This window comes from Cupressus sempervirens, chromosome 5 (assembly GCF_028749045.1).
Source record: "Cupressus sempervirens isolate cs-2001-9-10 chromosome 5, ASM2874904v1, whole genome shotgun sequence".
In the NCBI taxonomy this organism is placed as follows: domain Eukaryota; kingdom Viridiplantae; phylum Streptophyta; class Pinopsida; order Cupressales; family Cupressaceae; genus Cupressus; species Cupressus sempervirens.
This window is the reverse complement of record NC_143122.1, coordinates 959,029,371-959,042,793: the sequence shown is the minus strand read 5'-3', so window position 1 is coordinate 959,042,793 and position 13,423 is coordinate 959,029,371. Positions and strand designations below refer to the sequence as shown.

General features: G+C 33.3%; 1 protein-coding gene across 1 annotated transcript; it reads left to right on the top strand.

The window, feature by feature from the left end:
* Positions 1-1,622: 1,622 nt before the first annotated feature.
* Positions 1,623-7,056, top strand: LOC149559144 (wall-associated receptor kinase-like 6). Its single transcript, XM_089831264.1, has 3 exons — positions 1,623-2,457; positions 5,521-5,682; positions 5,816-7,056. The coding sequence occupies exons 1-3, from the start codon at positions 1,623-1,625 to the stop codon at positions 7,054-7,056; spliced, it is 2,238 nt and encodes a 745-aa protein (XP_089687390.1).
* The last annotated feature ends 6,367 nt before the right edge of the window (positions 7,057-13,423 follow it).

Below are 13,423 nucleotides of genomic sequence, written 5' to 3'. Positions count from 1 at the left end.
TTGACCTCAACTCAATCTTGGATCACAAAATTAGGTTCTCAAGAACTTCACTTCATAAGATACAAAATTTCACATTCATATAACATCATATTCACATCACATCTTCCCAATAACTTCTCAAGTTGTCTTTGCATATATACCATGCCTTTTAACAAATTGTTGCTAGGTCGGCTAAGACCAAAATACACTTTTCCAACTTAGAGTAAATATCTAGGATGTCAGCTCTAATTGGTCAAATAATTATTTTGTAAACAAAATAATTCTTTTACTTTCCACTCCGATGTTGGGTACATCTTGAATATCTTTTATTTGTATAGTTCGCACCGATGTCCAAGGTTATACATATCATCACCAATATGTATAATGTCTTCATCTAACCTATCTTTCAGAAATAAAATCGTATAAACAAGTTATACTTAAAATACCACTCTCTGTTCTTATCTGATAAACATATAACTACAATCACTAAAGTCTAAAACTTGAATAACAAATGTTAGATTTAGTATTCCTGCACACAACGTTAACCACATGTTCAACTCTCTTGACTCTTCCTCCAAGTAACATCATTAGTCATAATATGATGTCAGTAACAAGTTACACACAAAATAATACATTGTTATAAACCATTCTCATACTTAGACAATTTTCTAAGTACCAAAAGCTAAGTATCTTTATTTCTGAGGTTTTGTACAAGCATGTACATCATTTGTTTCCATTAATGACAACATTTACATATCTTCATTAGCTAATTGTCAACAAATACTACTATTGATACAAAACTTTGTAGGATGAGTCTCAATCTTGCTGATCAATAACATACCAGTTCTAGATTGAGGAAGTGTGCTTCTATATTTGCAATTAGAATTGTTATGGCTGCCTTTAGAGCCCTTAACCTGAAGCTGAGGAATTCTCCCCTATTTTTTTCTCATGATATTGAATTTTTTTCCTATGAGGGTTAAAATTAATAGAATTTCGATGAGATCTTACTTCTGTCCAATGGGGACAATCCTTTTTTTGCAATTAGAACTTTGAAGAGATTGTTTACATAATGCGTATATAGTATTGGTAAATGTTGTCTATTGTTTGAAAAGCTTATCTCTTGAAAATGTAAAAGAAAGTATAGAAATAACTTGAGAACCATTTTCCCATTATATTAATATAAGATATTTAAACTTACTTTTTTAATGTAAATAATCCAGTTTCTTATTTTCTAGTTTTATATTCTAAGTATTAATTTATCCTTAAACCTGAATATTAATATAAACAAGTTGTTAAACGCATGCATTGTGTCCTGTCCAAAACCTTGGGAATGACGTAAGTTCCATGCACGCGAGGCGCTTAACACAATGTCGCAAGGCACTTAACACAATGTCAACTTTATATTTAACAAAATGTCAACATTACATTTTTCTAGACATATATGTTTGTGTTCAAAGTATCTATTCGCTCATCAACGCCGACCAACAGTACCTTTGCATTTGAAAATTAAGAAAGAAAGATTAAAAAAAAGCCTCGGCTACTTTGTGTTTTACATCAAAAATTCAAAACATGCCAGTTATTTATGATGCGCCTGGCCAAAACTGTTAGCTACTCAAAGCCAACAAAATTCTAATATGAAAGGAATGATTCGGTTTCTGGTAATTACTACCGCCCTCAGTATGTTCATTTTGGCCAGGGAAGGTAGTTTCTGCAGCATAAATTATCCACAGAAATGCGGGTACCTCAGCATAAATTACCCCTTCAACATCCAGGGCTCCAATTGTGGCCACTCCAACTTCACTCTCTTATGCAAAAACAACACCACTTTCGGAGAGGGGAGCATCCCATTTATCTCCACGCCTACAGGCGAATATCAGGTCTTAAGTCTGTTATACGATTCTCTCCTAATCAATGTTACTCATATGAAAGCCATCAGTTGCAACTCCTCACAGAGTGCCCACCAAACCTTTTCAGTTCCAAAGGATGGCCCCTTCACAATTTCAGGGTCCAATGTGTTTGCCTCCGTTGGGTGTAATGCCAACGGATCCTTCTCTCCTAGTGCACTTCAGTCAAGAGTTGGAGGAATGTGTGGGGCTTCCTGTTTGAAAATATACCACCCAGAGTACTGCAATGGGTTTGGTTGCTGCCAAATCACCTTGATAGAGAACTGGAGGAGTGTTGATATTTCTGTGCAGGCGACATCTGGAGAATGTGTGTTCTCAACCATACTCGACCCCACGACCTTCACGACACTGGCTCCTCAAAATGGAAGACTTGGGGCTGGTACTTATGCTCTCAAGCTCGATTGGGGTATTAAAGCTGACACTTGTGGGTATACCTCTGCGAAAGAAATGGGTAATCTCACATGCTCAAGAAATGCTCATTGCCTTGAGGTTACCGGCATGCCCGGTTACAAGGTCTGCAAATGCGATGAGGGGTATAAGGGTGACGGTTACCAGGAAGGAGTCCACTGCACTGGTATGGTTCTAAACACTGTGAGTTTTATGTTTTTTTTTGAGGGTTGTTTTCTTCATTCATTTGATTATAATTATGACCTGTTATATATTACTTTACTTTGCCACTAGGGGAAAATTGGAACTAGTTTGTTTCCATCCACCCAAAGAAGCTAACCTAGTTTGTGGCACTAGGGAAAACTGAGACTTGAAAGTAGTTTTACTGAGACACAAATTTCAGGAGGTGTATCCTAAGAACATTGATGCCCATTCTGAAGTAGCTCCTATTGGTTTAGTATAATTAGGAGTATCCCTTCTCAGTTGGGATATCCTGCCTCTTGAAAATTGTGTATACTATTTTGAAGAGTTAATGAACGCGGGCAAAATTAGAACTGGAGTATTCGTATTATTAGCAATATGGATTATAGTTTGAAATCTAATTAATATGCATATCTATGAACAACCCCTCTGTTTACTCTTCTTGCTGCTTTAATGGATTTGAAATTCTAAATAATTTCATTTGTTGCAGCTCACAAGCAGAACTAATTTATTCATTTCTCAAAACTGAGAGCTCTCTAAATGGTAAGAGAAATTGCGCTTTGAAATGGGTAAACTATTGAATTTACTGTAGTTGGTGCAGCTTAATTCCAACGGACAAGACTTGTAGAATAGAGCGACCTAATAGAAGCTCCTAAATTCTTAGTTGGGTATCTGAATAGTATGTGAATAAATGTGGGTATTTTATCACATCGAATAAAAAGTGAATCGCCAGGTGAAGTCTTTTGATTTTCTTCCGAAGCTATTAAAATCAATGGGTTAATTATTTCCTGGTTTTCATTTAAAGTCTAATTAATTCATCTCTGAAACTGAAACAACCTAAAATGGTACGAGAAATTGTACTTCTTAACGGTTAAAATATTGAATCCAGCATACAATATGCTTAATTCCAACCGACAAGCCTTCCCCTGTAGAGCTCCTAAATTCTTGTTGGAGGACCTAGAAAAAATGTGACTGAAAATGGGGGATTCTATCAAATCGAATAAAAGACTGTTGGAATATTAATTGCAAATGGTCATTTCTCCTTGGAGCCAAATGCCCACCTACCACCTGACGACCAGCAGAACAGATAGAAACATAAATGCGGTGGGCGAATTTTCAAATTCAGAAATGAGGGAAAAAAATAAGACAAAAGGAATGATCTATTTCATTCGACCAGTAGATAGTGAGAAGAAGAGCAGATTAGAAGTTGCAGAGAAGGAAGAAGAGAGAAGTGATTAACAAATTCAGACGTCAGAGTGTAGAGAAAAGGAAGTTCATTTCATGCCTGCAGTTGCACGTGTTTTGTCTCTAGTCATTCTGTAAGTTCATAGTTTATTGTTTCATTCATCCTGTTGAAGCAGTGATTGCTTTAGACATTATTGTATGCAGCCATTAAAGCTACAAGATTAAAGTTTTTAAGTATTGAAGTTTTTCTAGTTTAAAATTTTAGAGTTATTTTAGGATTTTCTGGTTGAAGCTGAATGCTCTCAGATTTTGTAATGTTCTAAATTCAAGTTGAATAGAAAGCAAGCAGACATGCTTGAATCCATTTGTCTTCTTCTATTCATTGCATTTGAAAAGTTTTATTTGGAAGCTTCAAGTTCTGGATTTCTAGTTTTAATGGTGGAAGTTGTTCACGTTATAAATCATCACTCGGTGAAGTCTTGTTAAAGTCTTTATTTCTGCAGTGGTCACCGAGTTCACTCAGTGCCTCCTTCTACCGAGTTCATTCGGTGCTTCCTTCTACTGAGCTCCACCCTGCAGTGGTTACCGAGCTCACTCGGTATCCTTTGGCTACCGAGTTGTTGTTTTTTGGTTACCGAGTTCTCTTGGTAAGGTCTTCTCTCATTCGGTTTCTTTGGTTACTGAGTTCTCTCGGTAAGGTCTTCTGTCAATTGGTTCCTTTGGTTACCGAGCAAGCAAAATTGTCACTCGGTAATAGTGTTTACCAAGCAATATTTCAGAGTGGTAAAATTTGATTTTAGGGTTGTGCAAGCAATATCTAAGGTTGTTTTTGTGATTGAAATATTTATTATTTCTTGCAAAGACGAATAGCCAGGTTTAGACTTTTAATTTTTTTTCAGAGCTATCAAAATCAATGCTTATGCAATGGTTTTTCCGTAGTTTTTATTAAAAAAATCAATCAATCTTTGGAAACGAGACCTAAAACGGTATGAGGAATTATGATTTTGAATGAGAAAATATTGAATCCAATATGCTTGGTTCAGCTTATGTCCAACCGAGAAGACTTCTGCTGTACTGCCAATAAATAGGACTTCGTAAATGCTTATTTTTCCGTAGTTTTTATTAAAAAAATCAATCAATCTTTGGAAACGAGACCTAAAACGGTATGAGGAATTATGATTTTGAATGAGAAAATATTGAATCCAATATGCTTGGTTCAGCTTATGTCCAACCGAGAAGACTTCTGCTGTACTGCCAATAAATAGGACTTCGTAAATGCTTATCAGGGCATCTAAATAGAATGTGACTAGCCAATCAAATAAAAGCTGAATCACAAGGTTAGGGCTTTTGATATTATTTCGAAGCTTTTAAACTCAATGGTGATGGATGCGTTCTTTCTTAATTTTTATTAACAAATAATTCATTCATGTCTTAAATTGAGACCTAAAATTGTAAGAGAAATTGTGCTTCCTAATGGATAAAATATTGAATTCAATATGCTTGGTGCAGCTTAATTCTAGCAGACAATACTTCTGCTTCTGGAATAGAGCCAATAGACGAATGCTTCTAAAAGTTTATTTGGGTACCAGAACAGAAACTGATTAGAAATGGGAAGACTTTATCAAATCAAATAAAAGATTGAATCACCATGTTCAGATTTCTGATTTGATTACAAATTTATTAAAATCAAGGGGCGTGGCTTTATTCTTTCTCAGTTTTCACTAAAAATAAGGGGATTTTATGAATCGCCGGGTTTATGCTTTTGATTTTATTTCAAATCTATTACAATCAATGGGTGTGGGTTATTTCTTTCTTAGTTTTTATTTACAAATTATAGTCTCATGTTTGAAATGGAATCTCGCAGACATAAATGAATGTGACATTTCGCAAAAGAGTGAATGCATTCCACCGCCGGTGGGAGGCTGTGTAAACATGAATGGTTCTTACACTTGTGTTTGCTTAAAGGGAAAAGGAGATGGTAAGACCAGTTGCACTGACGGCAGCATACTCGCCCCCCTGCTTATAGGTATTTTCGCAAAAGCTAGAAATTTTCATGTAGCTATCATTATTAATCTCTAAAACTTGGCTCATGAATAGTTTTTTTTCAAAAGCAATCTTCTACCAAATTGGCTCATGAATACTGATATTGTGTAAAGCAGGAATATTTACATCCTTGGTAGGAGGACCACTGGTCGCAGGAGCCACGTTTTGGGTAGTGAAGAAAAGGAAAGAGGTGCTCTTGAGAAGAAAGTACTTTCTGCAAAACAAAGGGCCTCTTCTGCAGGAATACATCTCCTCAGATAGAGGGCGAAGGAAAGCCACTATTTTCTCAGAAGCGGAGCTTGTAAAGGCAACCGACAATTTCTCTGAACATCTCAAGGTGGGAGTTGGAGGTTTTGGGAACGTTTACCAGGGTAAACTGGCAGAAGGAAGGTTAGTGGCCATTAAAAAATGCAAAGAAGTTGACGAGGAACAAATCGATCAATTTATCAATGAAGTCATAATTCTGAGTCAGATCAATCACAGAAACATTATAAAACTCTTGGGCTGCTGTTTGGAAACTCGGATTCCATTACTGGTCTACGAATATGTCTCCAATGGAACACTGTTTGATCATCTCCATGGAAAGGATGGGACCAAATTGTTGAAATGGGATAAGAGATTAGAGATAGCAATAGAGAGTGCAGAAGCAGTGACTTATCTACATTCTTCTGTTTCTGTTCCAATTGTGCATAGAGACATTAAGTCTGCAAACATTTTACTAGACTCGACATGTTCTGTGAAACTATCAGACTTTGGATTGTCCCGTCTAATGCCAACAGTAAATACCCATCTGACAACCGGTGTAAAGGGGACATTGGGTTATGTGGATCCGCACTACTACAAGACTGTTCAGCTCACAAACAAAACGGACGTCTACAGCTTTGGTGTTGTCATGGTGGAGATCTTAACCGGGATGAAGGCCATGTCTGTAGAAAGAGCAAAAGAGGAACGTATCTTGGCAGACTTATTCCTTTCCAGGAAAGCCCAGGGTCTTATTGCTGAATTGTTTGACGCTCAGCTGGAGAAGGATCAGATGGAGTCCATGACAAATGTGGCCAATCTAGCAGAAGCTTGCCTGAACGAGGATGTGAGCAAGCGGCCCTCCATGAAGGAGATTCTTCAAGAGCTTGTATTGATTAGAAGCTTGAATACGACAGGAGTAAGAAGAGCACATTCTGGGGTAAACATACAAGACTTTAAGGTTGTGAATGAAGAGGAGAGGACAAGTTACAAGAGAAAACAACCATTGAGATTTAATGTAAAAGGCAAGGTCTTCCATTCATCTCCTGAAATCAACATGTCAATCATCTCCGATGTATCAGATAGCACGAATTCATCTATGGTTGATGGAAGATAGGAAACTCTGATTTCTGAAGGGCAATAAAATAATTGTAACAGAGTAATTATTATACAGATCATTTGTACGACCGCTTAAACATTACATTTGGATATTCATAAATCCAATACCCTTTCTAAGTCAACAATCTTTTAGATGATATATTAAGGCATTACATTTGATCAATTAAGATATATTTTAAAGGAAAATAGGACAAATATTCAAGTATACAATGCCATTGGCTCCTCGTCGCTCTCCTATGGTGGGAATGACGGCTGGTGTTGCCACTTGGCTTCTGTGCCACGATGTGGCTCTGTCTGGTCCCCAAGTCCTCTTCCTTGTGCTGGTTAGTGCATCCCTGGTGGTGGTTTTGCGTGGCCCCAAGCCACTTTTTCCAAATGGTGGTTTCCTCGCCCAACTCCAGCTATTTCACCTCTTAGGAATGGTGAGGAAAAATAAAAGGTAAAGAAGATAATGTTGACGGGTGGTTTTTACCTAAGGAACCCGTTAACCTGATGTTATGATGATTGCTAGGATACTGTATCCCCCCTCTTCCCTGCTGGCATTTCTATTGCAGCGAGAGGTTCTAATTTTGCTTTTATTTCTTAATTTTTATGAATAGTTTATAATTTTTTTGTCTTTATGTCTACATGTAACTTAAATAGTTAATTAATAGAAAAGTGACTATTCATTAAAAATAGTTTGCAATTTGTCACATCTATGCAGTGTAAATTATTTTCACTCTTATGTCATATTTCTAGCAATGAATATTATACCCATATCTCATTAAACTAGTTGACACACATTGTTTATTTCTTTGTATTGTATACAAGTTATGCCAATTACTAAAACATTTATTATGATTCAATTTGTAAAATAACAAATATTTTAAGGCATAATTCGTTTCAAATCATTGATTGCTATTTAAGTATTTCTATTTTAAACTAAATATAAAATGTCAACCCTAATTTAACAAGTATCATATTAATAAATACCATTTATAAGGCAATATTTGCAAAGTATTTATTATGGAATAATATCAATATAGTTAATTGTAATAGTTAAATTTGAAAACAAATTGTATGGGTTATGGATATTTAGTTCTATGATTGAAGAATACATAAAACTTTATGTAGTAACTTTTGATGGCTACTACTTTTTATTCAAATGTCCATATTTGTTTAATTTTGATAAGTGGCTTCACTATGATAAATTATTTGGATTGTAGATGAAGCTTAGTTCCACAAGTGGCTATTTTGACATGTTTTGGAGAGCCAAAAAGTTCATTTGAACCTCCAAAATAAGTTTTTAGTAATTTTTCTTTACTTTGTTTTATTAAAGTATATCTTTCATATGACACTGAAATCATGATTCTAATTTTAAAGAATTTTAGGGCAAAATACCGCTTGATAGCATTGGTTTTGAATATTGCCAAAAAGGCCAAAAAATGTTTTATGAAAAATGTCAAAAAATGTAATTTTTGGTTTAGGTAGTTAAAATGGGGGTTTCTTTCTTTGTAATGCCATAGTAGTTGGAATAATAATGAGAAAAATTTAACTTCCATATTTTTTCTATTATGTTTTTTGTTAATTCTTAAAGGAATTTGGGTTACATTATCTTCCATAGGCTTGTCCACATCTTCTTAAAGGAATATAAGTTACATTACTTGATATGAGCTCTAAATCTAATATACCATGGAATTTGAAACACACAATCTCTATTTGTGTTTCATTTGTGATCAATGTTTTTCAATTTTTCCATGTAGAGTTAAATCTAGGGGATAGGGACAAATCTTGCTCATCAGTTATGTACTCATTCTAATTATTACAAAATGCTTGAGGGCTTCACTGATTCATATTAGTTGGATTTGTAGTCTAAGCTTGATTCGGCCTCTCGAATTTCCATGGTTTGAACTTGGTCCTTGGTTGCTCCAATGTCTAAACTTTGTTGGGATTTTTCTTAAGATTTTTCTTGTTGAGTATGGGGTGGATTTAGAATAATTTAACTACTTTAAAAAAATTATAAAAGAAAAAGGAAATGGTAAGGGGGAAGTGAGGGGAAGAGAGAAAGAGAGTAAAAAATATATATTTCCCTATTCAAGTAAAATTATATATAGAAAATAAATGCATAGAGAGAGAGAGAGAGAGAGAGAGAGAGAGAGAGAGAGAGAGAGAGAGAGAGGAATACCCCCTTGAAATACATCCTAATTACATCCCAAAGTGAAGACTTCTAAATGAGGCAATAGGGAGGGTTAGAGGTTCTAGGGAGGGTAGTGGGGGAGTGATGTTAATGAGGGAGACTAAAAAGAATATATTCAATTATACTATAATCAACTCATATGAGAAGGGAGGGATGAAGAGAGGGAGAGGTAAAACCTTGGGAGATGAAAAAAGATTGAGATATCTAAATGTAGCATGCTAAGAACACTATACAAGTTATATTAGATAGAAAAGTAAAGATGTATGCCTACTTTCCATCTATAACATCTTTCCATTCTTTCTTCATGTAATCTTTGTTCACTTGTAGATGAACACTTCCATATAGTCTTGTTTTCCCTTGTCCTTTTAATTTGCATCTCCTTTTGAAAATTTCCTACCAAATATTTTACCTCAAGCTGTCCTCTCTAGAAAATTGAATCAATCTTGCTACTTTTTATTTAAAAATATACATATATTTATAGGAAAAAGTATATTAAATTTTTTTTAAAAAAAAAATTGGTTGATAACCTAATTTTGACTACTAATATTTTTATATTTGAACAAAAGAAAAGTGCTAAAATGATTATTCCATAATGAAAAAAATAGAGAAAATACAATTGACAACATAACACTTACAAACTTAAGCATTGATATCCCAAGCCCCTTTCACAAATCTTAGTATTATTTCAGCCGTTATCCAATGTGGGACCTTAGGGGAACTCAAAAATATGTAAACTACACTAATTGCAAAAGAAATATATGGGCAACTGTGTGTCAAATACACAAGACTACCAAAAAATTGCCTATATAAGGTATGATCAACATCTTCACCTTCCATCTCCTTGCATGATTTTAATCCTAAAGAATCTAGAGTAGACACACTATTACAACCTTCCATTGTGAAATTTCTCAACAAGTCTAGAGCATACTTTGTTTAAGAGAGATAAACACCACCATCCTTTTTCCATACTTGTATGCCAAGAAAATAGTGTAGAAATGAAAGATCTGTCATCTGAAATGTATCTTGCAAGTTTAACTTCCTATTACTAATTTGATCCATTCTATGTCCTATAATAATAAGATCATCAACATAAATAATAATAATTATGGTACCACCATCATCAAATTCCTTCACATACAAATTTGGATTATTGAGGACTTTAATGGAAACCTTGAGTTTGCAAATATTCATCAATTTTAGCATACCAAGTCCTTAGAGTGTAATGTCCCCACTATTAGGGTTAGTTTGGGACAAGCAATGCCTAAAAAATAATGAGCATCACCTAGATCCAATGAGTGCTAAGTGTTCCATTTATTCTCATGAGAGATGGATTCATGTTGAATCACTACTCATGAAACATGAGTCATCGAGTTTGACTCAAAATCACACAGTTAAATCCTGATATTCACATCACAATTTGACTAGCTGTGGAAATCATCTCCTACTTATCAACTAAAAAATAATGGTTAGAATCACAACAATAAAAAACTAACTATATTATTCTACCCTCTAATTTAACCTCAATCTTAAGGACATCTCTAGATCAAGCTTCCTAGCTCATAACTACCTTGTTGTCTTCCTGGAAATGCACCCCTTAAGATTCTTCTTCAAAAATACATCATCTATCTAAGGCCAATCACATATGCATATGTTGGCATCATTAGAATATTCTAGGACATGGAGATTATCCATTGATTCTTGACTATGGTGGTTAGATGGAGATCTTAACATCTTGCATACACCATGCTTAGAGTCTCATTTATCTCCATGGTGTTAACCCCATGAGCTAACAAAATATTATCCACAGATATGATTCATTAATGTAAATAAATTTATAAAGATAATTAAATAAATACAATTCATAAACATATTTTTTTACCTTCTTCTTTCCTTGGTCCATGTGGCTTTATCGTTAGTTGGCCCTTTAATGAATTATTCCTTGTAGATTATCTCAACTCTATATTTAATTTTTAAAAGTATTCCTTTTATAATTATAAGGAAAGGATAAAATATACTCTTTTGTTTCTTTTTTTTCAAGAGTCACAACCTTTCGTAATACAAATCTTTTTAAAAGTTGCAACACTTCATAGTTATAATCCTTTCGAAAAGTTAAACATCCATAAATTCCTTTAGAAAAGTCTCAATACTTTATAATTACAATATTTTGGAGGAGTCACAATTATTCATGACTATGAACCTTTTGAAAGTTCACATCCTTTCAATATCATTGATACCTTTTCAAAAAGTCACTTCCTTATTTTCTTTACATTACTTTCCTCTTCCATTTTTTCTAAATTTGAACTCCTATATTCTTCTTTTCTTTTTCCCTCTCTCTAAAATAAACTCTCGTCCCTTTTTTATCTTAATTTTAAAGAGTCATGTCTATTTGTTTTAAGAATCTCTTCACTTTTCATTAGATTTAATTAATTTATATTATTCTACGTTATATTATTTATTTACTTACTTATTTGTGTTTATTATTATTTATTATTAAATTCTATTTAGAAAGTTAACATACTTTCTACAATATTATCTATTGTATTTTATTTTATTTCTTTATTTACTCATTGAAACTTTATTATTTATTAATTATATAAACTAGCATACTAATTTTTTTATTGATTGGTCGATAGTCAAATCCTCGTTTGATTATTGATATTAATTGTAATTAATTATTTTTTATTGATATTCATTGTAATTAATTATTTTTATGTGTTAACTGAATTTGAACCCACGACCTACCACATGAGAGGCTCACAAGTTACCGTTGTGTTGTAGGCTCTTGTGTATACTAAATATTATTTCATTGATAATATAGATTAAATAATAATTATTTTCTATTTTTCTATTTTAGTATTAATTTAAATATAACTTTATTATCATTATTTATTTAATAAAATTGTATTATCTAATTATTATTATTAAAATTCTATCTTAAAATGTGGATATGATAGTCCATACTTCCTCAAATTGCTTGTCCTCAAGTAATTAGATAATTTCTTCTATTGAGTTGAAAGATATATTTCTCTTTATCCGATTTCTTAGGTTGCTATCATGGATATATTTTAATCCTTTCTAATAGTCATTAAATTTTTACATTAGTTTTTCATACATACATACATACATACATACATACATACATACATACATACATACATATATATATATATATATTCACTTTAACCCTACAAGATGACAAGATCATGCTTTGATACCACAATAATGTCTCACTACTAGGGATAGTTTGGGAAAAGCAATACTTGTAAAATAATACTTATAATCACAACAATAAAAAAAGCTAACTATATTATTCTACCCTCTAATTTAAGCCCAATCTTAAGGACGTCTCCAAACCAGGCTTTGTAGCTCATATCTACCTCACCATGTTTCTTAGAGTGCACTCCTTAAGATTCTTCTTGGATGAGACATCCTTTAACCAAGGCCAATCACATATGCATCTATTGACACCATCAAAATATTTTGACACTTGGAGATTATCCATTGATTCTTGGCCATGGTGGTCAGATGAAGATTTTTATATCTCACATACCCCATGCTTCGAGTCTCATCGATCTCCATGGTGTTAACCCCATGAGCTAACATAATATTATCCACAAGTATGATTCATTAATATAAATAAAATCATAAACATAATTAAATAAATATAATCCATAATCATACCTTTTTTACCTTCTTCTTTTCTTGGTCCACATGGCTCTATCCTTAGTTGACCCTTCAATGAATTATTCCTTCTAGATTATCTCAAATCTATATTTACTTTATAAAATTCTTCATTTTCTAATTATAAGGAAAGGATAAAATATAGTTTTTTGTTTCTTCTTTTCCAAGATTCACAACCTTTCATAATACAAACCTTTGAAATGTCACAATAGTTCATAGTTATAATCCTTTCGAAAAGTCACAATGCTTCATAACTAAAATCTTTTGAAAAAGTCCAAATACTTTATAATCACAACATTGTTGAAGGGTCATAACTATTCATAATTATGACCCTTTCAAAGGTTCACATCCTTTCAATAACATTAATACCTTTTTAGGAAAGTTACTTCCTTGTTTACTTAATATTACTTTCCTCTTCCATTTTTCTTTTTGAACTACTATCTTCTCCTCTCTCTAAAATAAACTCTCCTCCCTTTTATATCTTAATTTTAAGGAATCATTTCTATTT

What these genes read in the sequence shown, in the direction of transcription:
- LOC149559144 (XM_089831264.1), top strand. Translation starts at nt 1,623, where the DNA reads ATGATTCGGTTTCTGGTAATTACTACCGCCCTCAGTATGTTCATTTTG. An exon ending in GGAAGGAGTCCACTGCACTG is followed by an intron (nt 2,458 to 5,520) that starts GTATGGTTCTAA and finishes GGAATCTCGCAG; the next exon opens with ACATAAATGAATGTGACATT. An exon ending in ACTCGCCCCCCTGCTTATAG is followed by an intron (nt 5,683 to 5,815) that starts GTATTTTCGCAA and finishes TGTGTAAAGCAG; the next exon opens with GAATATTTACATCCTTGGTA.